At 42.0% G+C, this 27,636-nt stretch overlaps 2 protein-coding genes across 3 annotated transcripts; one reads left to right on the top strand and one right to left on the bottom strand.

Moving 5' to 3' along the window:
- Positions 1–2,343: 2,343 nt before the first annotated feature.
- LOC136947732 (potassium voltage-gated channel subfamily S member 3-like) lies at positions 2,344–4,398 on the bottom strand. The gene has a single exon (XM_067241890.1). The coding sequence runs from the start codon at positions 4,357–4,359 to the stop codon at positions 2,875–2,877; it is 1,485 nt and encodes a 494-aa protein (XP_067097991.1). The 5' UTR covers positions 4,360–4,398; the 3' UTR covers positions 2,344–2,874.
- A 903-nt stretch (positions 4,399–5,301) lies between these two features.
- Positions 5,302–11,333, top strand: LOC136947731 (uncharacterized). Of its 2 annotated transcripts, none has more exons than XM_067241889.1 (21): positions 5,302–5,435; positions 5,690–5,745; positions 5,825–5,908; positions 6,020–6,144; positions 6,318–6,461; positions 6,603–6,704; positions 6,990–7,157; positions 7,231–7,330; positions 7,427–7,647; positions 7,746–7,902; positions 7,996–8,204; positions 8,311–8,425; positions 8,517–8,716; positions 8,821–8,932; positions 9,006–9,175; positions 9,251–9,345; positions 9,425–9,555; positions 9,649–9,844; positions 9,942–10,080; positions 10,556–10,646; positions 10,731–11,333. In XM_067241889.1, exons 2-21 carry the CDS (start codon positions 5,700–5,702, stop codon positions 10,802–10,804), a joined length of 2,679 nt encoding a protein of 892 aa, XP_067097990.1. In that variant the 5' UTR covers positions 5,302–5,435; positions 5,690–5,699; the 3' UTR covers positions 10,805–11,333. The 2 variants fall into 2 exon arrangements, with proteins under 2 accessions (XP_067097990.1, XP_067097989.1); XM_067241888.1 differs by lacking the exon at positions 5,302–5,435 and adding an exon at positions 5,536–5,611.
- Positions 11,334–27,636: the final 16,303 nt, after the last annotated feature.

The raw sequence follows: 27,636 nt of genomic DNA, 5'->3' as shown, positions 1-27,636 counted from the left end.
CCTTCATTTTTGCAGTGACCTTTATATTGCAATCTAAAAAATCCATGTCAACAACTTTACAGACCTCAGGACACTTTTTACAGTAATGAATTCCTGTTCTTACCTCCATGACTGAGGGAAAATCAGAAAGTAAGGATAATAGCTTTTTTTCTGATATCAGGCTTGCCTTCATTTCCCAACATTTAAATAAGACAAAACAACAGTGGATGTACAGTACAACATTGTAAAACTTGGTGTATGACAATGTAACTGTAGCTGTAATGTTTTATTGACATGGATCTGTGGCAGGAAACTGGAATAGTTAAGAATCGTGCATGAATAAGGGTATTCTGGACCAATGCTTCTCCATCCAGGTCCTCGGGACTCCCTGCACTGCATGTTTTAGATGTTTCCCTGCTCCAATACACCTGATTCTAATAAATGGGTTTTCATCAAGCTCTGCAGAAGCCTAATAACAATTTGTTTGAATGGTGTGTTGGAACAGGGAAACATCTAAGGTAGGGGGTCCCGAGGACCAGGATTTAGAAACAGTGATCTAGACTAAACAGTGGACTGTTACTGTGGTGCAGCCCTGGAGACCCCATCAGAGTTGTTTCTTCTTGCACATTAATCAATGTTAAAGCTCTAGTAAATGAAACATTATGTTAATTTAATGCACCATCACATCCATTCATCACAAGAGGGCTGATATGGTTTGTGCACAAGCAGGGTTGCTAACACCGTGGAAACAAACCTAATGTTAAAATGTGTACTGTAGTTGCATTTGAAATACCCTTCAGTGATCTTCACCTTCAAGAAAAGTTTGTTAAAAGCCACTTTCCTCCTTTCAAAAGTCAGAACTCAACTACAATATAGTCTCCACAATATTCTCTCAGTATCTGTATTATATCTCCATTCTGTACAATAAGTTCTTTTCAAATCTAAGCCCACAACAGTGCACTCCAAATGAGGTTGCCCTGTTATGCCCTCGATATCAAAACAAAGAGATGTATCTCTGATTCAGCATGACACAATGTCAATCTGGTCTTAATGTTAAAAAATCCATATGGACCCATGTATATGTTGACCCACATCCTTGGGGGGGGGGGGGGGGTATGTCCACAGGGCTGTGTGCACATACATGGTTGTGCCTTGAGGCAGAGAGAAGAATCCCTTGTTATCTGGATGAGACATAGCACATCACAGAACTGTACCACATGCTATATTTGATAAGAGACACTATTAGCAATAAGTAATAACTCTCAGAGCAGAAAATATTCCCTGATTTAAAACAGAAAACATGGTGTTCAAGTTCAATCTTAGCAACTTAGCGGCTGAGAAAGATGCAAGCGAAGCCATTTGGTCCGTTGTGGCAACGCTGCCGAATATCCAGAAGTTAAAGCCGGAGCAAGAACAATCTTTGATCCCCACGGGGTTTGTTTGATTTTCAAGCTAGCTCTGTTACTGGTGAAGGAGTTGGCTAAGGCGAACTATAGCGATTGGTTATGGAAGATCCAGAGTGGCTCTGGGCAGATCCAATAGTTTTAAACTTCAACAGAGTACCCGCCTTCAAGGAAGTTAACGCTTGTCAATGGAACGAGCCCAGACTCTCTGTACAAATGAAATGTACGAGAGTCTGGTTAGAACCAGGCTAGGATTTCTCCCCACTTCAGATCAAATTAATTTAAGCAGTGACAAACATTTAAGCAGAGGGGAAATCAATGGCGTTTGCCGCAAATATTTTCTTTGATTCTATGTATAGGGTGCCTGATCTGACATCAGCAAAACAGAAATGTAGATTACGCCTTGTGGTGACCCACCATGTTGAGAGATGCATACGAATGTCACAGTGCTAATGAAGAAGCAAAGAGTAATAGCCTTCTTTCTCACTAGATCTCATTTCTACTGATTTTGTCCTTGGCTGTTTAAGCAAAATGCATCATCTTTAGACCCACAGCTTTGGACAATTTTCCCAAATTCCTGTCAGCAAGGACAGCAGCTCCTCCATTCAAAGATGATGAAAGATGACTGCAAATCAATATTAGCCTCAATTGCAGAGGAAACTACAGAATGGAACACTTTCCTATTTTAGGATTCTAAATATCCTTTATTTGACCCTGCAGTTTTGGCTCCTTTAATTGGTTTCCTGCAGTTATAATTACACAAATTATATATATATTTTGAAAGATGTTGGCCATAGCTGAAACACCTGTAGAAAAAGTTGATCTGATACTGTACATGTCTATCTCCAGGCAACATATAGAGGAAAATCCTTCTGTACAATATGACTTGCTTCACAGTTAAAATAAATGATTGAGACTAAAGGCTCAGACTATGTTACAACCAATACATAAATCATCTGGCTTATCGAACAGGGTTTATTTTATTAGTATGTCCACACAGCATAACCATGGGAGCTAGCATGCCAACATAAATGTATAAGACAATGTCTCTAATCATTATAGCCTGCATTTCAGAGCTAAGGAGCAGTTGGCTGCTTGTTCATCTAGCTGCAATCCCAAAGCAATGAACCATTCTATATAATACATTACATCCCTTATGTACAATAATATATATTTTCTGTTTTTCGATGTTGTATATCTCACCCTTAACTCAGAACCCTTAAATACTTCAAAACCATACATGCACCAGATACATTAGCATGAGCAGAAACCTCTTAGCAAAAATGTGAGAATGTCCCTCACTTTCTATATCTTAGTTATTTTGGTGAGTACTAAATTCCACAGGCACACATCTTCAACAGGTTTTGAAAGGAAGACAGAAAGAGAGGTAATGATGGAAGAGAACTGGACTGTACTTCCCAGTGTGGTGAGCTTCTAAACGAGTAAAGACAGATGATGTTAACAGTCACAAGACTCATTTTGCTGCCCTATTTTAAGTGTCAGTGCCACACACCTCCTCTATGTCTTGAAGACTAAAGGCATCCGTTCCATCTCCAGCACTGCTGTCACTGTTCCCGAAGGAGATACCTCCCATAAAAGGGTAGAAGCTGTTGGCATACAGGTCTCTTATATTGTAATATGGGAGGTCTGGGTCCTGTCTCTCAGGCTTACTCAGGCATTGGCCTTCATCTATGGCTTTGTTCCTCTGGTAGTATTTGGAGAACTTGTTAAAGATGATGCTAATGGGCAGGGCAACAACCAAAAGACCACAGATGATACAAAGAGTGGCTACCAGCTTCCCCAGCAACGTTACAGGGCAGGTGTCACCATAGCCCACAGTGGTCATGGTAATGGTGGCCCACCACCAGCCGACGGGGATGGTGCCTAGTTCGGTGCCCTCCTCTTCCTTCTCAGCGGAATAGATAAGCACAGAGAAGATGGAGATACCCACTGAGAGGAAGAGCAGAAGCAGTCCCACCTCGTTGTAGCTGTGGCGGACTGTGGCACCCAGTGCCCGCAGGCCAACAGAGTGTCGGGCCAGCTTCAAGATCCTGAAGACCCTCATCAGTCGTAGAACCTGGACCACCTTACCCATGTTCTCCAGGTCCTCATTCTCCTCTGCGTTTTCCTCGTCCACAGTCTCCAATGCTAATGTGGCGTAGAACGGTAGAATGGAGGCAACGTCGATGATGTTTAAGGGACTCCCTAGAAACTTTTTGGCAGAAGGGGCTACGATGAGCCTGATGATAAACTCAAGTGAGAAGCAGACTATGCAGACAACCTCGAGGATCGCCAGAACAGGGTCTTCTACAGGTCTGTCATTCTCATCCACCAGCTGGAACTCAGGCATACTATGAACACACATGGCTACAATGGAAGTCAGCACCACACTGAGAGACGCCACAGCAATGACCTTTGACGCACATGAATAACCTGGGTCCTCTAGCCTTAGCCACACGTAACTCCTGATCTCTGCACACCACGCACCCTTGAACTTGGCCATGTCCTTATCCAAGGCCGAGAGCTCCTCAAAAGACGATTCGAAGCTTGGCACCTGTTGCTCATCACTTCTGATGTCCCAGTCCCTGTCCTCAATGTATCCCTTCCTTTCTTGGTACCAATTGCTACAGCAGGAACTCAAGTGAAGCTCCTGAATGCCCCAGTACTCAATCTCTTGAGTGAATGAGAAGACACACAGCTCCTCCATCATATGGATACGTCCTGTGTGGTAGAAGTTGAGAACACATAGGAAGACTCTAGGATTTCTGTCAAAGTAATACTCCTTGTCCATGGGGCTATAGTCATCACAGAGTTCCAGGATGGCTTCTTCATTTTGGCAGCGCAGCAGATGGCCCAGGCGTGTGTGAGGAAAGCGGAGCACTGTCTCTTGATTGACTTCATATCTGACGCCTCCCACATTGAGGTAGACCTGGTTCTCCTCATTCCCACAACGATGGAGGATTTGTCCATACCCCATGTTGCTGAAAATCCATAGGTTGAATGGATATGAAGACAGTAGTGGGAATATGAGTGTGCAGCAGTTTGAGGGAACTAGTCTTGACACCAAGGTTCTATTGAGGAGAAAAAGGACACTGGCTTAAGCAAATTTCTTTCAACGTTTGTTATTTATCCTTTTGGATAACATTCACAGATATGCAACTGCTTTTGAATTTACAATAAATATATTCGTCTTCAGTTGTAGACATTTAAATGAGCAAATCAACGAAAAATTGGCTTTAGTCTGACTTAGATTTGTTTATATATATATATATATATAAAAAGCTTTCTGCGATCTCACTTAGCTAAAGTATAGGACTGTTAATACAAGAATCGAAGTATGGCCCGGGACTATGCAGAATAAATAAAACATTGACAGTAGATTGAAACTGGACTCGCACATTACGTATCTAAAATGATTCAAAATACCAAGCAGACTGTTACACACAAATGTAATAATGTATTTCCATTGTTACCAGTGCAGGAATGTTCTTGGGGCAAACAAATTAAAAGGAACAATTAACGCTACAAAGTAAAGAACGGCAACTCAGCAAATCATTTTAGAGCACCTACCTGATCCTTCAGTATTCATTTAAGAACCTCACCAAGTATGTTTGATATCATTTAGAAGTCAAAGTACATTGGAGTCCTTTTCGCAGCGCTCGAGGTCTCCTACTGTCTGGTGTTGAATGAGCTCGAAGTGCACTGTGCACCGCATGAGCGATAGACCCGAACTATTGGACACAGCGCGCGACACCAAGGCACGCGCCCCACAATTCCAACCTCAATTTTACTGTCCCACCGTCCACGCTCCAGGCATTTTAGTCAATTGCTTAGGGAGGGGCATGAATGGGGGCGTATACAGTAAGACTGGTTATTGTCATCCTGTATTTTGAATTCAGTTTGGGACAGAAGCTATGCTAAAATAATCGAATCTCTATAAACAGACCGACTATTTTTAACAGCTCTTTTCATGGATAGAAATTCATAAGAATGTGGGCCTATTACGTTAAAGACAACCTACCAGGAGGACCCGATCAGCCAGCTAATTAAACGGTAATGGAGTTCACCTGTTCGCTTATGTCTAAATAAAAAACAACGTCTGGATGAAAAGGGGTTTCTCTAGATTATTTCTTTGCAAACGACCAGAGTATATTCAATATTTCCTTCTAATCACACAAAAGCGGCAAGAAGTTCAGCTCAACTGCTATGGCCCGTAATCTTGGAATAGGGTTTGTTGCTTGGTGTTGTGTAAATACTTTTCAACCTTATGTTTTGTATACAATGTTGACAATTACAAATGTTTTCAGGTTACTCCTCATGATTACAGTCGTGAGCATACAAGTGCAAAGCAAGCGCTCTCCAAGTAAGGCAATCGTGTTGACTGATCAAGGCTCGCATAGTTTACGGTGAAAACAAAAAATCTTAAGCAATCCCTTTTTCAGATATTGACTCCGTCTGCCTTGGCAACATGCTTCGCTTGAGTATCGGACCTCTCAAGGGGAAAGCTCTGGAAGTTGATGCAAAGAGTAAGTTGACATTTATATGACACTTGTCATGGTTGTTTTAGTTGGATACAAACCAGTCGTTGTTTTAATGTATGATATTACTACTACAGTGTCACCTTGACTCACTTTCAGATGCCTCTCATATCCTGGCCTTGACACCAAACCTGGCCTCTAAGTGTGGATTCAGTGTAAAAATGGATTCAATGGGAAATGCCATGGTCTTTGCCTCCCTTCAAAATTGTTTTGTCCAAAATTCGGTATACAAACTCACAGTAATAAGTACATTTTCCTTAATTTTTTTATAAATTGTCAATTGCATTTAGGAAAGTAAAGTTGGGTGTGCTGCGGTGGCTGCCTTGTGCTGAAGATGACGCTAATCTTTTGTAGACATGAATCACAGCATTGAATGACGTTATTGTCATGCGTTTAGGATGATGAGACATTTACCACAGTCACATACCTCAGACTAAAAGGGAACAACATTACCAATGATGAAACATACGCAGTAGAAAAGACCTGTACATACACTCCTTGGGCATTCCGAGAGATTCTCTGCGATCGCAACTACATGGAAGTAAGTGAATTCAGGAAAAAACTATAAATGGTATCAATTTATCTCTTTTTTTTGTGGGTTCTGTAGCCTCCGGGCTCGTGCTTTTGAATTTAAGGGTTGAAATGGGTTGCAACTAATTGGACATGGTGACATCATCCCTAGGTCTCTGTCAGAAGAACTGTCCTCGACAACCCCCTGCCAGAACAGTCCAACGCTAAGAGCTACACGAACCTAGGACGCTTCCGAAGAGCAGCCAATCGAAAGGCAATGCCTGCTACTGTCATATGTTGGTGCTGTGTCACAAGTGGGGTTTTTGAATATTTATAATTGCCTGGAACAGACTGTGCATGGGTAGCACTCTTAAATGTTGGGGCATGACATATGGGAAATGTATTGTTTCACTTAAATGACTAGGCCACAAAATACAGATTAAAGGGGACATTTAGTCTTTCGATATCCTGGGCAGGGTTACTAATGAGCCATTTCACACTACTCCAACCACAGGCTGTCCTGACATGACAGATGGTTAATGTATTTTTCTTGCGACAGACTGCTACTGCTTCAGGTTATAGCGTCACTACAGTGGTCTTCACGATTCCGGAACAAAGGGTCATGAAGATTGACCAAGTCCAAAGAACTGGTTATGGTATAACCAACACTCCCACACGACTTGTTCTGCGAAGCCCACTTAACGCACCAGAAATGTTCTTCCAGAATGTAAGCCCTTTAGTATGCTCTAAACTTCCCAAGTTTGTTGATGGTCCCATGTCTAGTTTTGATGTCTTTACAGGTAGCAGGGGTACCAATGGCTGTGCTCAAAACCTCCACCATATTGGAGAATACATTGTTGTCTACTCAAATAGATTCTTCTGTTGCTTGCCCAACACCAGGTATAATTAATCTTGTGTCCCTTCCCTATCCTGTTCGATTAACAAACAAAAAGAACTAGAGCTCTTTGTTAAAACTGATTTGGTGTTTGATTTTAGGAAGTGTCTCCTTTACGCCAAATATGATCACCTGGTCTGTGCCCCGGCGCATCGACCCTCTGGTATCTTCCTGCAACTTCCAGCTCAAGGAAGTGTTCTTAGGGGTGGAAGGCATGAGGCTGAGCCCCGGTGAAGTCATGGCCAGACGATACTCCTTGTCGCTGAACAAGATGCATATTATCCTTCAGATTCCAGTTGGTGCTGTTGGAGGTTACTTTAAAGTCAGTGGATGATGGGTTATTCGTTTAGGGATATATTGTTTTGATTTAATTCCTGCATCTGGCTTACTTGTACTATAAATAACCTGTGTTCATTGCAGAGCCATGTCAAAAATGGTCAGTACCTCACCACATACTCTATTGAGCCCATGCTTGAGATTCTGTGGACTGAGGATGATCCTCCTAAAGACACTAGATACAAAGTCCTCTTCCCAATCACCACTCCCTTTATAATCAGCCCTCTACAATTGGTTGACCGTGAGTCTTTGTCTTTGTGTTTTGCATTTTGCCATATGGTGAGCCAGGACTGATGCTAGGATCTCGCACAATATTGCTTCTTGTGTTGCTCAGGTATTGTTCCTGAAGAGGGGGTGTTCAAGGTGGAATTGGGGACTTTCCTCCAAGATGTGGAGCTGATAAACATCACATTTCTTGATGGGGTCCTTTCTGTAGCTGAGTGTAATGACCGAGGTTTTAACATTGAAGAACTCAGTTTCCCCAATGGGTCAAAGTCCATTGCACTTACCGTGCCCTTCACTGACCGTGCTGTCTTAAATAAGGTATGTTTCTCTACACTGCAAAGGAAGACATGTAGCCTACTTGATGATGATTGATGTGGTGATTTGTGAAATTATGCCATTACAATTGTTTTTACATTTTAAATAGATGGATGCTCGGAATGTCATCTACACTCTTCACATGGTCTTTGGCTTGGTGGTGTTGCCTGAGTATTCTTCATTTACTTACACTGCAGTTACAGAAGTGTCAGTGAAGGGAATTGGTAAATGTCTTCCAATACACCTAAGAGGCAATGTTTTAATTCTCTTTTGTAGATCATACAGACTTGTCCTTAAAATGCTTTCTTTCTGTAGTTCCAGCTTATATCACTGGAACCTGTGATCATGAGAACTTTCATGTCACTGTCAAGTCTGGGAATCAAGTCCAGAACTTAAGAATTGTAGTCGGGCAGCGTCTGCTGACACCTGAGATTGCTGAGCAGTATCGCATTGTTACAGAGGGTGCACACATCTTTATCACTGTGCCGTTCTATGCCCCCGATACTGTATTTGAGGTATGGTGCACTTGAGCAGATTGATCGTTTCATAGAAATTCTGCAACCGGTGAGGTTCTGCATAATACATTTCTTGCTGTCTGGAGTAACTCTTGTCTGGTCAGGTGATTGAGTCGTCGTCCATCCGAAGCAAGCTACACGTGTCTCTGAGAGATCCAGTCACTATGAACATCCAACACTTCTCCTTGTCTTGCAGCTTCCTCTCTGCACTGACTGGTATACCTTCAATATAACGCAGCTGCTTTTTATACTTGTGATTTTTTTTCCAACTTGGCCTTTGTTTGTATAGAATGTTTTGCCAATGGAACGATTGCTGCAGTGGCTGCAAAGATTGAATCTGTTCCAAGTATGATTCCCAGTCAACTGACCCTAAAAGACTCTGCCTGTGGACCAGCCTACAGCGATGACCGCATTGCTCGTTTTCTTTTCACTGGACGCTCCTGTGGCACCACTAGACAAGTAGGACCTTGGAGTCTTTGGCAATGAGCAGATTTGTTTGCGTCATTTCCAGTAACTTGCCCTCCTTTTTTGCAGTTTATATCCAGTGTCATGCTGTATGAGAATGAAATCTCATTACCTTCTAAACCGGTTGCAGCAAATGGAGTCCAGATGGAAGAGCCACAATATATGTGAGTGCTTGACACAATGTAGATCATGTTGATTGGTTTGGATTGTGACACGTCACTCCTGTCCTGTTGGTGTCTGTAGGTTGAAAGTTTTCTGCTACTACATGGTAAATGCAACGCACAGTGCAGCCTTCCTCACCAACCCACGCAACAATGACCCCCATGTTCATACCACCAGAAGCCAACTGCAGGTCATAATGAGACTTGCTCAAGGTACAAGTGTACTGAATTATTATTTAGTTGAGACAAACTTGTCTACAAAAACCTACTGTAAGTCTGACTCAGTGGGCACCTTTCCTTTTTCAGACATCTCTTACAACTTGTTCCAAGAGATGGAGGAATTCCCACTTGTAATGAATCTGAGGGAGCCGCTGTATTTTGAGGTAGAGGTGGAGGTGCCCATGAACTCTGATCCTAGGGTGGTGCTGAAGTTGGAGTATTGCTGGGCTACCCTCAAAGAGGACAGGAAATCCCAGCCCAGATGGAACCTCATCATTAATGGGTTATTTTAATTCCAGCCAGATGAATATAAATTCCCCAATGTTTTTGTTGTCAGAACTCTGACCTCCACCTCTCCCCACTCCCCTTTCCCCTGCCAGCTGTGAGAACACAGAAGACCCATTCCAGGTTGTATTCCACCCTGTGTCAGCGGATGCTCGAGTCCAGTACCCCTCTCATTTCAAGCGATTTGAGGTCCAGATGTTCTCCTTCATGGATGAGGACAACCCAAGTTACCTGGTCAGTAATTTACAGAATTTGATTTGGTCTTACAATGGCATAATTGTAGCTTGCGACAGGCCATGGTATATGGTTATATCAGAGCCAAGGGGTGTTATTCAGCCCATGCCAAGCCCATTATCTGTAATAATTAATAACCATATATCACAGACTGAAGCTTTGATAAAATGGTCACAGTCTGGCAATAGCTAGCTAACCAAATTCCCATGTAATTAAATCAATACAATGCTAGCCAGTGATGAGAAAATAAATATGCTGGCTGCTAGTATGTACATTGCATAGCAACTGCCTTGCACCATGTTAGCAGCCACAACAGACCATTTTGAACATAGATTCTACTGATGAATAATTTACATTTTGTACAGATTGATGTTTGATGTGAGCTACCCTTTTAATAATGGACCAATACAAGAACATGGTGATGAGTGAAGTTATTGACATTATTTCTATGGACACGTCTTCACCAATTCTCAAGGTATATGTCCATTGTGACGTGGTCATCTGTGATGACAAGTTTCCCAGTGATGGACTCTGTAGTGAGCAGTGTGTAAACAAGAAAACAAAAGGTATGCTTTAAAAATGTAAAACAAATTCTAATAATAATGTTAAATAAACAACTATTCTTTTTATTTTTTTATCCACCTTGGCAGGTCAAAGACGTGCGTTTTCAGAAGGGGACAGTACAGAACATGTCACATCAGGACCCATTCTGATGTTCAAATAAAGTTTTTATAGACCATTACAATATCTATTCAGTGAAGTGAATAATGTTTTTTGGTATACCATCGCAATTTGATTTGAGGTTAGCGGTCGTGGAATTATGAATTGTCATTTTGAGGCATTGATTAGCAGGTGTTTCTAAATGAAGAAAAACTGGATACACTATGCCAGGTATTCTGACCCTACCCCTGTTATTCAACTGTTAACCTACACAATACCACATAATTACACATGAAATGTATACAGTATTCAGATCCTTTAGTACTTTTGTAAACGGTGTCTACAACTGGGTCTTTTTTAGTATGCCTCTCTTTTCAGACCCCTGGACTTCCTTCAGGTAGACTCACTGTCAAATTGGATTAGGAGTTTTTTCTGCATTCATGGCAATTAAACCAGATTAGATTTAAGTGCAGGACTTCTGGCAGGTTGTTATGTATTTGTAAGGAATGACTTCTAATCCCCTCTACCATAAACACCTGATTGATGGATTGCTGCAGAGATGGCCATTTTTATTGCAGGTTCTCCAGTCTATGCAAAGGTATTCTCAAGTTTTGTTACACAATTGGGTTTTTGGTTGTGACCCTAACCAATGCTTGGCATTCAATACTTTAGCAAAAAATAAATACATTTGTACCCAATTTTAGTTTCCTCAGTTTGTACCATGCCTAACGACTCATACCTCAAGACAGACCTATGCGCACACACTTCTCAAATCAAAGTTAACTGAGTGCGGCCATCCCCAGCACCAGTAGGTCTTGTGAACATGATGTATCTGTGTAGTATGGGGTCAGTCAAGACAAAGACACCATAAGCATCAATGTAGAGCATTTTCTCTGCTTAGGGGTTTTGAAAATGGGGTGAGGAGCCATTTATTGAATGCACATGCTTTTGATTTTGGCAAACAAATTTGGTTTCATATGGAACCCATATATCAACATGTGTAGTCAGTTGAATCTGACATTGCTCCAAATTGTCTTTTGATGTTTGCTTGTTCTCCTAGTATAAGGGAACTTGATGTATTGACTACTCAATTTACTAATCCCATTCAAAGCGTCCATCACTGAACTTGCTCATCGGGATGCTGTGATATCCCAGCTATATGATAGAATTTGAGAATCATTATTATCGTTTCCAAAAGGGGCTTTAGGCAGAAAGGTAAAAAGTGTTAACTGCTAATTGTCACTTGTAACCAGAAACCCAAAGTGGCCAGTGCTTGTATTTGTACCAGGGTGGCACTGGTCCAGCTTGGCTTGTCTAATCCTGGACCCAGTTAAACTCATAGATCCAAGAGCATCACCGTAGGGAATCTAAATCGTCATCATCATGGGTGCATTACGCACAAATGTCACAGCCCTATTTCTATGTTTACAGCAAGACTGGTTACTTTCGAGCCCTGTTTTGTACTAACATGGTTATAAATGAGTAGCCTGGTCCTAACCAGACCCTCGTACATTTCATTTGTACAGAGGGTCTGGGATCTCTCCATTGACAAGCGTTAACTTCCTTGAAGGCGGGTACTCTGTTGACTATTGGATCTGCCCAGAGCCACTCTGATCTGCCATAACCAATCGCTAGCATTCGCCTTAGCCAACTTCTTCACCACTACTGTAACGGAGCTAGCCACCGTAGCTGGAAAATCAAACTTTTCCTGAACCCCGTGGGGAGGAGGGCCACAACATCATGGCCACCAACACAACTTAGCAAAGATTGTTCTTGCTCCGGCTTTAACTTTTGGATATTTACATTTACATTTAGTCATTTAGCAGACGCTCTTATCCAGAGCGACTTACAGTAAGTAGAGGGACATTCTCCCCGAGGCAAGTAGGGTGAAGTGCCTTGCCCAAGGACACAACGTCATTAGGCACAGCCGGGAATCGAACCGGCGACCTTCTGATTACTAGCCCAATTCTCTAACCGCTCAGCCACCTGACTCCCCTGATATTTGGCAGTGACTCCGCCGCCATTACTGAAATACAACTCAAACTAGCGAACGACATCAACATCATCTTTCTCAGCCACTCCCTCTGTTCGCTGATTGGACCTACAAAAATGTTGTTTCCAAAAACCGACTAATACACCGAAATCCCAGACCTAGTACAGAAGCAAAATAAAAATTGAGCGGAAGTACGTAGGAGGGCAGAGCCAGGCTAATAAATGAGGCCCCAGGTGTATGTCTCATACCCCTTTTCCACCAACGCATTTTGGGTGCTGGTTTGAAGCCAGTGCTTAATCTCGAACCAGTTATTTCTCTTTCGACAGTTTATGAACCGGCTCACAACCAGGGAAAGTGGTTCTTAACCCTCGTGCTGCCTTCGGGTCACATGACCCAAAGGTTCATAACGAACCATCGTTGTGTTTACCCAATTTTACCCAATACAAAAACAAATAAAAATAATTTTCTTTTAACCATTCCAATGTGGGGGGTCTGAGACAGCCCGACAGTTAAAAGAAAATGCTTCACTTTATTTTTGTATGAGGTAAATTTGTCGCAATACGAAGGTGGGTCACAATGACTGATGGGTCAGAATGACCCGAAGATAACACAAGGGTTAACTAGCACCACAACTAGAACCGCTTGCGTCAGGGCGGAGTTACCGGGACCAACAAGACGAACAGAATCCTTTGACCACCATTGCTGTACGTTTTTACAATTCATATTTCAGCTAAACGGTACGTGTAAATCAGCATCTGAATTAAAAATGTGACGAAGTGGGCAGTGTAGTTGCTGAAAATGTGCTTATTTTATTGATGAAACTGTTAATTTGGAAATTTGCTTTGACTTTTCGATAACCTAGCTAGCATCGCAGTGCAGTGCAGACACTAGTTGCTGCATTTGATCATAATCCTATCAAATGAGTGAAATAACAGACACAAATTTTGAGTTTGTTTTGAACTTTATTAAGTATGAGCCTATATTTGACAAAAATGTAACACACAAGCCCTATACAGCAAAAGTTTATAAAATGTTGCGCAGATATAGCCAGTGTTGTCATACTGCTGCGAGTCCAGGGTATTGCGCAATAGCCAAGAAAACACGCATCTCAAACTCGTGTTCTTTAAGGCCGATTTATACTTCTCCATTTTTACGGAGACGGACTCAGGGAACGCCCTCTCCGACGAGGAATTCCCTCTCCGTGCCCTCTTCGAGCCCCTCGGAGAGCTCTACGTGCACCTCCTGATTTTCCTGACTATCCGTCTGTCCGTCCGTCATTTTAAGGATACCCCTTGGCTGTGATTGGTCCGTATTAAAGGCCGAAATATGCTTCTGCGTCTCCGTTTATGGATGGGCGGGCGCACGGATACGCATGGATACGGACGGATAGACTTCGTTTATGGTTCTCCGTAGGCTGTGGGTGCTGAAAACAATTCACCGCCAGAAGAGTAGGTGGCGCAACGGTTTTTTGTAAGTCGTCGTGGAGTGTTTATTTACCTAGGTTATCGAGAAGTCGGATCAAATTTACAAATTAGCCGTTTCATCAATAAAATACGCACATTTTCAGCAACTACACTGCCCATTTCTCGTCACATTTTAATTCAGATGCTGATTTACATGTACTGTTTAGCTGAAATATGAATTGTAAAAACTTACAGCAATGGCGGTCAAAGGATTCTGTTCGCCTGTTTCTTAATACTGACCAATCACAGCCAGGGGGGTCTCCGTAGCTCTCCGTCGCTCTACGAAATTACGACGGATAGTTAGAAAATTCAGGAGGTGCACGTCGAGCTCTCCGGGGCTCTCCGAGGGCTGACGGAGAGCTCGTAGAGGGCGTTCCACGGAGACGAGGGCGTTCCCGTGTGTCCGTTTTTCGAAAAACGCAGAAGCATATATCGGCCTTAAGAACCGCTTGCGTCACTCTTTTGAAGTTTAAATTTATTGGATCTGCCCAGAGCCACTCTGATCTGCCATAACAAATCGCTAGCGTTTGCCAATTCCTTCTCTGTTACACTACTGTAACAGAGCTAGCTGCCGTAGCTGGAAAATCAAACTGTTCCCGAACCCCGTGGGGAGGAGGGCCACAACATCATGGCCACCAACAAAACTCAGCAAAACTTGTTCTTGCTCTGGCTTTAGCTTCTGGATATTCGGCAGCGTTGCCACAACGGACCGAATGGCTTCGCTCGCATCTTTCTCCGCCGCCATTACGGAACTACAACACAAACTAGTGCACGACATCAACGTCATCGTTCTCAGCCACTCCCTCTGTTCGCTGATTGTCCGGTAGAAAATTAACCTGAGACATCTGACCTACTTACCTCATGGCCAGACCTAGTACAGAAGCAAAATCAAAATTGAGCGGAAGTACGTAGGAGGGCAGAGCCAGGCTAGTGAAAATCAGCATCTGAATTAAAATGTGACGAAAAATGGGCAGTGTAGTCGCTGAAAATGTGTTTATTTTATTGATGAAAGGGCTCATTTGTAAATTTGCTCAGACTATTCAATAACATAGCTAGCGAGTCCATGGTATTGCGCAATAGCCAAGAAAACCTGCATCTCAATTCATTGTCCGTCTTTGCAGTCTTGCAAGACTGTTCTCGCAAGGACGTTCTTCTCAAGAACGCAAGTACATTCTTAGCGTTCTTCGGATTGATAAACAGCCGTTGTTTCACTTACAACAACTGGCCAATGGATAGCAGTGTATGGGATGACGCAAAAGCGTCCACTACAGTGGCTGATGTGCAACTAAACCACCAAAACCCATGCATATACAAGAAACAGAGTTTTGAATAGCTGTCCACTGTAGTGATCACTATGCGTGAAAGGGTTTGAGCAAGCTCAAATTAACGCCGCTAAACTAGACCATAAGGCTTTGAATATTGCGTTGTGGTTATGTTACTGTAGCCAGCAATCTTAAAGAGTTGTTTAACAAGCTTTGTTGTAGTTAGACATATTTTGTCATGCTAACAGGTTAGAGATCATGGCGATGAGCGTTCGCTGGAGCAGAGGGCGACTGCTTCAATTTGGGAAGCCAACGATCGACAACAACAACCTGGTAATTATGGAGGATTAAAGGGGCCAAAACTAAATAAATAAATACTTGGATAAATAAATAATTATATAACACAAAGCTTAAATAAATGACTAATTGGGTGTGCTTTGCCTTCGGCAAGGGCACAACCTTTGTTCTCTCACATATATATTATTATTATTATTATTCTTTTTGACCCCCTAAAACTCAGTCAATATTTGGCCTACATAGACAACCTAGGTGTCAAAAGGTTCGTCTTGGTAGCGATTGAGTTGCTTCTATTGGGATTTACGTTCCGTTGCATGGTTTAAGTGGAAATTAAGTTTTTGTTGCGAAAAGTGAAGCTAACGGTGGCTAACTTGCTAGCCACAGTCAATGACGCTACTTACGTCACTAACGTCACGAAAACTCGCGTGACTACCTCTAGAAGAACATTAGTTTAGCAGCTCGTTAACTTCTGGGAGATAGCTAAGCTAACTGCTTTACTGCAAGGCAGCTGCAGAAACGCCACAAGCAAAGAGGCCAGGGTGATAACTATTTACTCATTTTACTTTGTGATATGACACACAATTGTGACGTGTAATGTACAATATAAGCTGATTTTATTAAGAAAGTACATCTACTTTCGGAAACAGTAGTCTACTGTGTCACTGAAGTATTAGCATCATGACATTAGCCTCTGTTGCCCGGGCAACACATACTACAGTGGTCTATGATGCATCTGTTTTCAATCATTAAAATAAACATTCCTCACAAATACATTTTCGTTGTAGGATTTATTATGACATTAGATTACAAGTAAACGATTTGTGGGTGAAATGATCATTACCTGTGGTTTCAATCCAGTGTATCACTGCAACCAGAGCCATAGAAAAATACTTTTTCTATGGCTCTGACTGCAACGCTGTAGCCTACGCGAGACACTACAAAAACATCTACACAGCTGTTTAGGAAGTCAAACGGCGACAGAACATGTTCGGCACTCCCCTTACTTAAATCAAAAGTCTATCTAACTACTAACCTGAACTTCATTGCCACAGCTAAACTTTGTCAATCTGTTCATGAAAATAATTAATTTCAGCCTAAACCGTACAACGGAACGTTAAATCCAATTCAACCAACGCAATCGCTACCAAGACGAACACAGCAGTACTAGTACTAGTTCTAGTACTGTACCGTAGTAGTACAATTTACCGGGGCAGCTTCTCCACACAGGGCTATATCGCATTTTGCGTTGTTACTGACAATGATCGCTACCAGCGAGCTTTTTATGAATGAGCGATTTTCCACTAAATAAATGTCAAGCTTATTTACGTTTTGGGGGGCATATTTTCAGTTAGCAGATGGTACAGTACTGTTGAATCGCGATTCCATCTTCTACTGCCGGTAACGTCGTAGAATAATCTTCAAAGGGGGTTCTTTATTAATGAATGAATGCAATGAGTAGGCTAAATGCATGAAAATATCACGAGAAGGGAAAAACTTAAAAGGACGTTTAAGTCATAGAGATTAGGTCAATTTTTAAACCGGTCTGCCAAATTTATTCGTTTTGATTCAACGATGAGGCTGCCTCTTGCAGGGGAAATGAGAAGACATCTGTTTCATTCTACACTTCACTCGTATTTTGAGTTGTAAATGAGCAGCAAAAAAATGCTTTTAAATCTATGTAATCTTTATAAATAATAAGTATGCATTTTTATATAAAATATACAGAAATATCAGTTGTAAAAATTTCATTAAAAAACGGACCCCCGTGCAACCGACGCAAGCAAGCACACCCTACAATTTCCTCAGAAATTGTACCCTCTCTAGTTATATAATGAAATGCCTAATTGACATACACAATATATAAATTACTAATTAAATGAGACACTAAATATATAAATGTTACATGCATTGTGTATATATATATATTTAAGTTTTAATGTGTTCACATTTATTTATACTTACATTTATTTATTTATCCTTACATTTATTTATTTATCCTTACATTTATCCCCAGTGTAACTTGCTGCAGCAAAATGGGGGAGTCAGATGGCTGAGTGGTGAGGGAGTCGGGCTAGTAATCTGAAGGTTGCCAGTTCGATTCCCGGCAATGTCAATTGACGTTGTGTCCTTGGGCAAGGCACTTCACCCTACTTGCTTTGGGGGGAATGTCCCTGTACTTACTGTAAGTCGCTCTGGATAAGAGCGTCTGCTAAATGACTAAATGTAAATGTAAAATAAATCCGTCACCAAGTCAGGGGGCGGGTTTAAGCCTCTGATTGGTGAATGAACAGTATTACACACCAGGTAGGCTCAACCAGTCGATCAAGCTCTCTTCGATCTAGAGGGATCCTCTATCGCCTCACTCTGCAGCTGCTAGGGGTGTGCGATACTGCAAAATGTGGTATTGATCCGATACCAAGGAGTAAATACAGGGCCATACGGCGCCCCTGCCAATACCAATATTGCTGTATTTGCAATATTACTTTACTTAGAAAAGCAGTTTACTACTTTCTTGTCGAGGGCGCAATGCCTCATAATTTATGAAGGGAATGCAACATCAATATGAAAATTTGAATACAAATTTAAAATTAAAATTAAAAATTAGATTTTTCATGATCATTTAATGATTTTTCCTTTAATTACTTGTTCATGATTATGATCATACTAAAACACAGGACAAAGAGTTTTTTCAAAAATACTGTTAGTGTGTGCCGCTGAGTCGCGTTACTGCACGTACACGCCGGCAACAACTCACAGCAGGGGAGGGGCAAAGTGAGCTTGAGCGAAGTTAGACGGTGTTTGCACAAGTTACAACCGCTATGATGTAAAGGGAATTGTGTACTGAATGTAGAGAACAGAAATTGAAACTTAAGTATCGATCTTATCACGCCAATATCACTCAATAGGCTACTGATACCAACGTTAGTATCGATACTATCGGTCTTGAGGTCGATTCGCCCACCCCTATGCTGTACCATCTCGCCGAGGATCGTGAACACATTTTCATTGATGTCTGTGTCAGTCAGGGCCGATATCATTGCTATAATTTCAGCGAAGCTCTCAATATGATGTAAAAAAAAAAAAGTGAATTGGCAGTTGACTCCATCTCTCCAGCTACCGACAAAGTTTCGACCACTGTATAGTGATGTGTCGTTCGTGAACGATTCGTTCATTTTGAACGAATCATTAGTATGACTCGGGAGTAACGAGTAGTCTCAGAGAGCGATTCGTTCATTTTCTAGTGGCCGAGAAAAAAAAAAGTTTAAATAAGTAAACCTATAATTATCACTTGTAAACGAATATCATTCACGTCTCACTAAACCTAGCCAAACGCGAAAGTGAACGAGGTAAACAAATCCTTTCTGTTTCCTCGTCTGAGCTATGCAGGTCACGTGAAAAATGATCCAAAGATCCGTATCCGAAGACCCAGTCAAAATGAACGAATCGTTTCTGTTACCTCTATTAACCAGTACTGAGCCTATGCAGGTCACATGAAAAATTATCCAAAGACTCATACCCGGCAGATGAACGAATCATTGATCCGAAGACCCGGTTGTCAGAAGAACGAAACATTGATCCGAAGACACGGTTGGGAGGTGAACGATTCGTTCATCTGCTGGGTACGAGTCTTTGGATCGTTTTTCACGTGACCTGCATAGGCTCAGTACTGGTAGCTAGCAAAAACAGAAATGATTAGTTCATTTTGACTGGTTCTTCGGATACGGATCTTTGGATCGTTTTTCACGTGCCCTGCATAGGCTTAGTACTGGTAGCTAGCAAAAACAGAAACGATTCGTTCATTTTGACTGGGTCTTCGGATATGGATCTTTGGATCATTTTCCTCGTGAGTCGAGAACAGTTTCTATCCAAGGGCCAGCAGGCTTCTGAATGGACATTGACATGGACATTGATACATTTCTCACTCACCACTTTACATTGATGCATTTCTCACTCGTCACTTTACACAGTCACTTTCAGCTACTGGTTGCACGATCAGCAATATTGCACTGTACCCCACTTGTCTTAGGTTAGTATAGGTCTAAGGTTAGTGTATACTATTTTGTATATTTAGGAGGTTTATAATGTGTTATTATCATTTTTCTTTTAGCTTATCATAGATGTATGTTATGCCAGGTTGCTTTGCATTGTCTTGTCCCAAAAATGTTAGTGCCCAGTCTGACTTTGTGTTGTTCTGTGTACCTGACAATAAAAGACTTGAAACAGATGTCTACCACTCTTTGTTTACATATCTATATAGAAAATAGGGAGGTCAGGTGGCTGAGCGGTGAGGGTGTCGGGTTTGCAGGTTGCAGTTCGATTCCCCGGCTGTGCCTAATGACGTTGTGTCCTTGGGCAAGGCACTTCACCCTACTTGCCTCGGGGGGAATTTCCCTGTACTTACTGTAAGTCGCTCTGGATAAGAGCGTCTGCTAAATGACTAAATGTAAAATGTAATGTAATGTAAAATGAAGGAATCATTATGCCAACAACGAAAGACATCTTTGGGCTCTTCACTTCGTTTAGTCAGTTGGCTGAGCGGTGAGGGAATCGGGCTAGTAATCCGAAGGTTGCCAGTTCGATTCCCGGTCATGCCAACTGATGTTGTGTCCTTGGGCAAGGCACTTCACCCTACTTGCCTCGGGGGAATGTCCCTGTACTTACTGTAAGTCGCTCTGGATAAGAGCGTCTGCTAAATGACTAAATGTAAATGTAAATGTAAATGTTTACCTGCCTCGTATAAAACGTGGCCTTGGATTGTTTTGCAATCAATGGAATCACAACCTACTGAGGACTGCCAGATACATGTTAAAGAATATATTGTGCTTAGTAAAGTTATGCATTGTGCTCATTAAAGTTCTGTCTTATGAACTTAGAAGTGTGCTCAGGCTTAAACATTGGGTCTCACACTGGGTGTGGGAAGCAGGCTGTTCTTTGTGTCTCTATCTCTTCATTTTCAGAAACAACCTTGAAACCGGGTGGAGATGGCACCCGAGCAGGTGGGACGCATAGGCAAGAACAACTCCCTGATGCACGAGAGAACAAGCTCAACCCTCTTTTCATCTTTCTGTTTTAATTGCACTCTATAAATATATGCTGGGGAGGGACAGATAGCCAGTTGGACTTCGTGAACCAACCCAAACTCTGTTGCGGATAGGGAAACGTAGACAACCCCAGAGCTCTGGACGTGTTGATTTCTAACTGCTGCATTAAAGCTGATATTATCGGACCTCTGCGACTCCAGACCACTCTTTCTAGAACACAGATTTGTGTCATTGAATACCATCATTACATATTGGAATAGACACAAAGAATTAAAGTCCTTCAATGTCACTATATCAGATTTTTGTGCAAGGTTGTCTGACACAACAGTTGCAACATCACACTGGTATCCAAGGTATATTTGGAGCAGACGAGCAGCCAGTTCCAGGGGGTGGCTGCACCTGCCTTTGAATGGCTACAAAGAGTTGTGGTTCCCCTAAACCAATTTCAAACAAGTGACGAACAGTTGGAACACCTCAGGCAACACACATCCTTTGGGTGGAGATAGAGATAGTTTGGGAACTGATGTTCTTGAACAGATCCTCAATGTCTTGTCTTAAATACAGTGCACACACACATCATTTAACTGTTGTAATCACATTGCTTACTCATTCCAAGGCCTATTGACAGTCACAATCACGTCAATGTAATAAAGATGAGCAGACCAAATACAATTTTGTTTGTGTTAAATGTTATTGCATTATGTAACTATGAAAATAGGATACATCGGATCAGCAGATCACATACATAACAAATTCAAAGATGAGTATCACGCCTTTGTAATCCATAAATTTAAACAGAACAAAATACATTCATGTGTTCATGTAAAATAAAATGTATTTACAACTACATTTAGCCCTCCCCATACTGATCCGCAGAACCTATTCTAACCTATTCCAAGCTCCACATTTCTTTTAAAGTTGTCATAAGTCTGGCCCACAGGTAAGTATAGCTCAAGCACGCATGTGTTTGCCTTTGGGAACCTGGCCAGTCCATCTTCTGGGTAGAGAAAGGCGAGCTCTGGCTGTACCGGAAATATGCAATACAGTCATGGCCGAAATTGTTGGCACTGTCAGAAATTGTTGGCACCCCAGAAATATTTTCAGAAAATCAAGTATTTCTCACAGAAAAGTATTGCAGTAACACATGTTTTGCTATACACATGTTTATTCCCTTTGTGTGTATTGGAACAAAACAAAAAAAGGGAGGAAAAAAAGCAAATTGGACATAATGTCACACAAAACTCCCAAAATGGGCTGGTCAAAATTCTTAGCACCCTTAACTTAATATTTTTTTGCACACCCTTTGGAAAAAATAACTGAAATCAGTCGCTTCCTATAACCATCAAAAAGCTTCTTACACCTCTCATCCGGAATTTTGGACCACTCTTCATTTGCAAACTGCTCCAGGTCTCTCTTATTAGAAGGGTGCCTTTTCCCAACAGTAATTTTAAGATCTCTCCACAGGTGTCCAATGGGATTTAGATCTGGACTCATTGCTGGCCACTTTAGAACTCTCCAGCGCTTTGTTGCCATCCATTTCTGGGTGCTTTTTGACGTATGTTTGGGGTCATTGTCCTGCTGGAAGGCCCAAGATCTCGGACGCAAACCCAGCTTTCTGACACTGGGCTGTAAAATGCAAACCAAAATCCTTTGGTAATCCTCAGATTTCATGATGCCTTGCACACATTCAAGGCACCCAGTGGCAGAGGCAGAAAAACAACCCCAAAACATAATTGAACCTCCACCATATTTCACTGTAGGTACTGTGTTCTTTTCTTTGTAGGCCTCATTCCGTTTTCGGTAAACAGTAGAATGATGTGCTTTACCAAAAAGCTCTATCTTGGTCTCATCTGTCCACAAGACGTTTTCCCAGAAGGATTTTGGCTTACTCAAGTACATTTTGGCAAACTGTAGTCTTGCTTTTTTATGTCTCTGTGCCAGCAGTAGGGTCCTCTTGGGTCTCCTGCCATAGCGTTTCATTTCATTTAAATGTTGACGGATTAGTTTGCGCTGACACTGATGCTCCCTGAACCTGCAGGACAGCTTGAATTTCTTTGGAACTTGTTTGGGGCTGCTTATCCACCATCCGGACTATCCTGCGTTGCAACCTTTCATCAATTTTTCTCTTCCGTCCACGCCCAGAGAGATTAGCTACAGTGCCATGGGTTGCAAACTTCTTGATAATGTTGCGCACTGTGGACAAAGGCAAATCTAGATCTCTGGAGATGGACTTGAGATTGTTTATATTTTTCCACAATTTTGGTTCTCAAGTCCTCAGACTCTCTCTACTCTTTCTGTTGTCCATGCTTAGTGTGGCACACACAATGCAAAGCCTAAGTGAACTTCTCTCCTTTTTATCTGCTTTCAGGTGTGATTTTTATATTGCCCACACCTGTTACTTGCCCCAGATGAGTTTAAAGGAGCATCACATGCTTGAAACAATCTTATCTATCCACAATTTTGAAAGGGTGCCAACAATTTTGACCAGTCCATTTTGGGAGTTTTGTGTGACATTATGTCCAATTTGCTTTTTTTCCTCCCTTTTTTTGTTTTGTTCCAATACACACAAAGGGAATAGACATGTGTATAGCAAAACATGTGTTACTGCAATACTTTTCTGTGAGAAATACTTGATTTTCTGGAAACATTTCTGGGGTGCCAACAATTTCGGCCATGACTGTATATACATGTTATTATAATAATAATAAAGCCTCTATAGTGCTTAGGCTAATTAATTCCTAGTCAAGTCAATAGCCTATATTTTGCTGTAGCCTTATGTTTTGTGGTGTTTTCAGCCTTCGACAATTTAGAAAAAAGCAGAGAACTGATGTTTAAATGTACATGCATAATATACTAACCCCCTTGGGTTAGAATATTAAGCTAGGCCTAATCTAACTGGGCCAACTTTAGACATTTCATAAACAACGTGTTCAACTTTATGCATAAATATATCTGACCCTGTATCCTACACATAGGCCTACAATTTGTTTTTCTAGTCAACAAGACAAGCATTTGGCAAACTATTCAGTGTCATTCATTTTTCAAATTCATTCAAAATTATGTCTTTACTTTGTCTTGTGATGCAGTCTTTATTTAAACTTTTCGGACCTTTTTGTCACTGCTTGGAAAGACGGCAGTGACCAGACCAATAGGCCACTCATTGCAGGGGGACTGACTCTCTTTCAGCAACACAACGTCCCCGGGGTGCAGATTTCGTGTTGCTGTGCGCCATTTGCGCCTCGGCTGAAAAATGTGGAGGTATTCATTCCTCCATCGCGAACTCATTTGCCAGGGCCTGCACCTGTCTCCACTGACACTTGAACAAGTCCTTTTCAGTGAAAGTGCCGGCTGGAGCAGACACCCCTGGCTTTTGAGTCAACAGCATCTTCCTACGTATGTGTTCTATGGGCTTCACATACGCCCATAGAACTGCCCCTCAACCAACCTAAACCCTCAAGGACAGATATGGCGGTCCTCACTGTCATGGTGAGTGGTGGGGTAGGACCCAAGAGCAGGAGAGTCGGCAGGCATTGTCGAACAAAAGGGGTTTATTACTCAAAACAGGAAACAGATAGGGTACTCACAGGGACATGGGTAGTAAAGACAAGACAAAGGGTGTGTCTATTACCGAACACTTTACGAAATACACTGCAATACAGTGCCCTGCAATACAGTGCACTTGCATCTGTAGTGCACTCCGTTGCTGATTAGTGCTGTCTCAAATGGAACACTTACGTTAACCACTTGGCAGAAGTGACGGACGCAAATCTGCTCGCGGCACCCGCGAATCTAGGGCGGAAGAGACGGACTCAAATCTGCTCGCGAGTAATTTCGTCCGCCATTATTGTAGAAATGAAATGAAAAGCTGCCGAAAGGGCTCCTCCTTTTCGTCTACGTAGCCAAGATGGAGCCCGTTTACGGCGAGTAGTGTCCATCGTTGTACACTGCATTTTTTGACCGTTTGCAGTGTGCCATCCGGGTACTTTCAGTGCCCTGAATTCTGCTGGTTCTGTCAGTGTAAGCGCCCTAAGCACTGAAAGTCAGTGCTCGAAGTGCACAAGTGCTCGGTAGTAGACACAGCCAAAGACTGGACACAAAACAGGAACCTAAATACAGAACCAAATGACACACAGGTGGACACAATGACGCTAAGGAGAACGAGACACAGGTGAAGACAATGACAGAGAAACACTAGGGCAGGGCAAAACCAAAAACAACAGGGGGGGCACGGCTGTGACCGTAACACTCACACTCTCCTGTCCCCCTGCAGCCCTTTCGTTGCGGTGATGACTGTAGCTGTTGTTGGTCAAGATAAAGCTGGGGTCATTCCTGGCCTTTGCCTCGCAGTGGACAAAGTCAACGAAGAAGGAGAATGGGGGGTAGCAGACTCTGTGATGTTCTTTATATCTTGAGCCCGTAGACACATGGGCGGATCTACAGGGGGTCAAGGGGGGGCAGCTGCCCCCCCACTCGAGAGCCTTGCCCCCCCAGCTTCCCCCCTAACTTTGGTGATCCAAAAACTGTACTGTACATTTACCGAAAGTGAACGATTAAATTTTAAATTTTATATGTATTCTTAGCCCCCTGCCCCTCAAATACTTAGCTACTGCATCAAACGTGCAGAGCGGCGTTCACACAGTCTCGCTCACACACAGCGAGTCTGCTGCGGTGCGGTGACACTGCATCCCGGCAAAGACTGGAGCGACTGAGCTGCCCCCGAGCCTCTGAAGGTGAAGTCAGTTTCCCCAGGTGAAGTTTAAACACACATGTTTAACTTCAGTTACATTGGTAATGAATGTAATGTATGCTAAAGACGATTCAGCATCAGCAAAAACAGCGAGTCTATTATGTTAGCCAAAAGTCAAATCGCTCCCTCGTGATTTGTAAGAGCACTCTGCCCTTTGATTTGTTTTGATTTTAGTAAAGACAAGAACAGCTTTTTCAGTCTCGATTTTTATTGTCAGGTGCACATAACAACACAAGGTCAGACCGGGCACTGAAATTCTTGGGACATGACAACGCAAGCAACCTAGCATAACATAACATTTAAGTACTAAGAACATAGATTACATCTATGATAAGCTCCAATAAAATAGAATAAAAATAAAATAATAGTAATAAACATCCTAATATACAAAATAAAGTATACAATATACAATAATACACATTATACACTAATACACATAATGACCTATACACTAACCTTATAGACCTATACTAACCTAAAACAAGACCTATATTAGCCTTAGACAGGACATATATACTAACCTAAGACAAGTGGGGTACAGTTAGTGCAACAGTGCAATATTGAGCTGAAAGTGACAGTGTGTAAAGTGACTAGAGAGAAATGTATCAATGTCCATGTCAATGTCCTTTCAGAAGCCTGATGACCCTTGGATAGAGCTATTGTCCAGTATGCATGTGCGAGACCAAGCTTAATTTAAAATAGCCTATACAATTCTGTTTGTATCCACGTTTACTGATGGTCGATCATGGATCATTTGTGGACTGTAATTATACGTTTTTAATTATAATAAGTACTTGAGTATTGTCTGCTGTTATATACTTGTAGTCCACTGCATCTTGGACACAATTATTGTACTTTGAATTCTCATTTTGCTTTTTATACTTTTACTTTTTAAAAGATGCACCGCTTTGTTTTGTTTGAACACAAGGCTCAGCGCCGGAGTGGCCATCGGGAGAATCGGGAGAATTACCGGTGGTCCGCTCTGCCAGCTCATAAATTGGGCTGGCAGATCGCCTGCTTTCTCTTTGTTTTTTCACACACTGAATACAACGATGTGTTAAGTTTGTTAAGTTACTGTGTGAATGATAAGTAAGACTCAAGTGTCAGACTCAAACGAAAAGGCGTCAAGTCTCAGACCAAAAGTCGTCAGACTCAGGCGAAACGGCTTCAGTCTCAGAAAAACCTCTATAATTATAAACACATTTTTGTGTGTACCCAGCATAACACAGGTCTCTATCCTATAGACCAGGGGCCCGTTCTCCGTACGTCGCTTATTACATCCGAGATCAAATGACACATCCAAGATGACATCATCTTGCTTATCATGATCTGGCTAATTCGGTTCTTCGAACACACTTGTTGTTTATGATTAGTATAGCTGGATTGAGTTATACGTTGGTCTAAAAGGGGGTATGTATCGATAGTAGAAACCTTGATCAGCAACGCTGCTATTGGCTGCTCACATAAGTCTATGGCTGCTCACCGTGGCCAAAATGAGCGCCCTGTTTTTTCCGCAACAGAGCCAACAGAGCAACAGCTTGCTGGAAGGTTACTTCGATTTGAAGATTTTATCAGAACGCCATGGAACACCTCAAAGTCTGCAAAATCCAAGAAAGAGGGCTGGCAAAAAGTAGCAGACCAAATTAAATGTAGAGGAGTGACGCGTTTTATCGCTTATTACAGTAAGCTATAGGCCTATGTTTTTATTATTTTCATACTTTCATTTATCATCTTTAATGTCATATGATGTGGTTTCAACAAATGTATTATGTAAATGACACCCTCACAAAAAAACGATAGGCTATCCTCTCAAAAAGTATAGGCTAGCATATCGCGCTGTGCTTAAGGAGCCTCACGCAATGAGCAATTAATTCGGTTTCATGTTAAATTCTGCTAATTATTCTTGCACCTTCTGCAACAGGTTCCTGTAGTAAAAACGGACAAGACATGTCTGTGACAGACTTACTGTATCACCTCTGCTTGTAAAGCCTCAATCTAATCGTGTTTACATAAAATAAACCTGCTCCCGAGCAGGTTTAAATTTACGGACCTGTTTCTATGACAGCAAGTCCAGGATGAGCTTCGAAGAACC

Source organism: Osmerus mordax, chromosome 8 (genome assembly GCF_038355195.1).
Source record: "Osmerus mordax isolate fOsmMor3 chromosome 8, fOsmMor3.pri, whole genome shotgun sequence".
NCBI lineage: Eukaryota > Metazoa > Chordata > Actinopteri > Osmeriformes > Osmeridae > Osmerus > Osmerus mordax.
Note: the sequence above shows the minus strand (reverse complement) of the source record. Positions and strands in the feature narration are given on the sequence as shown.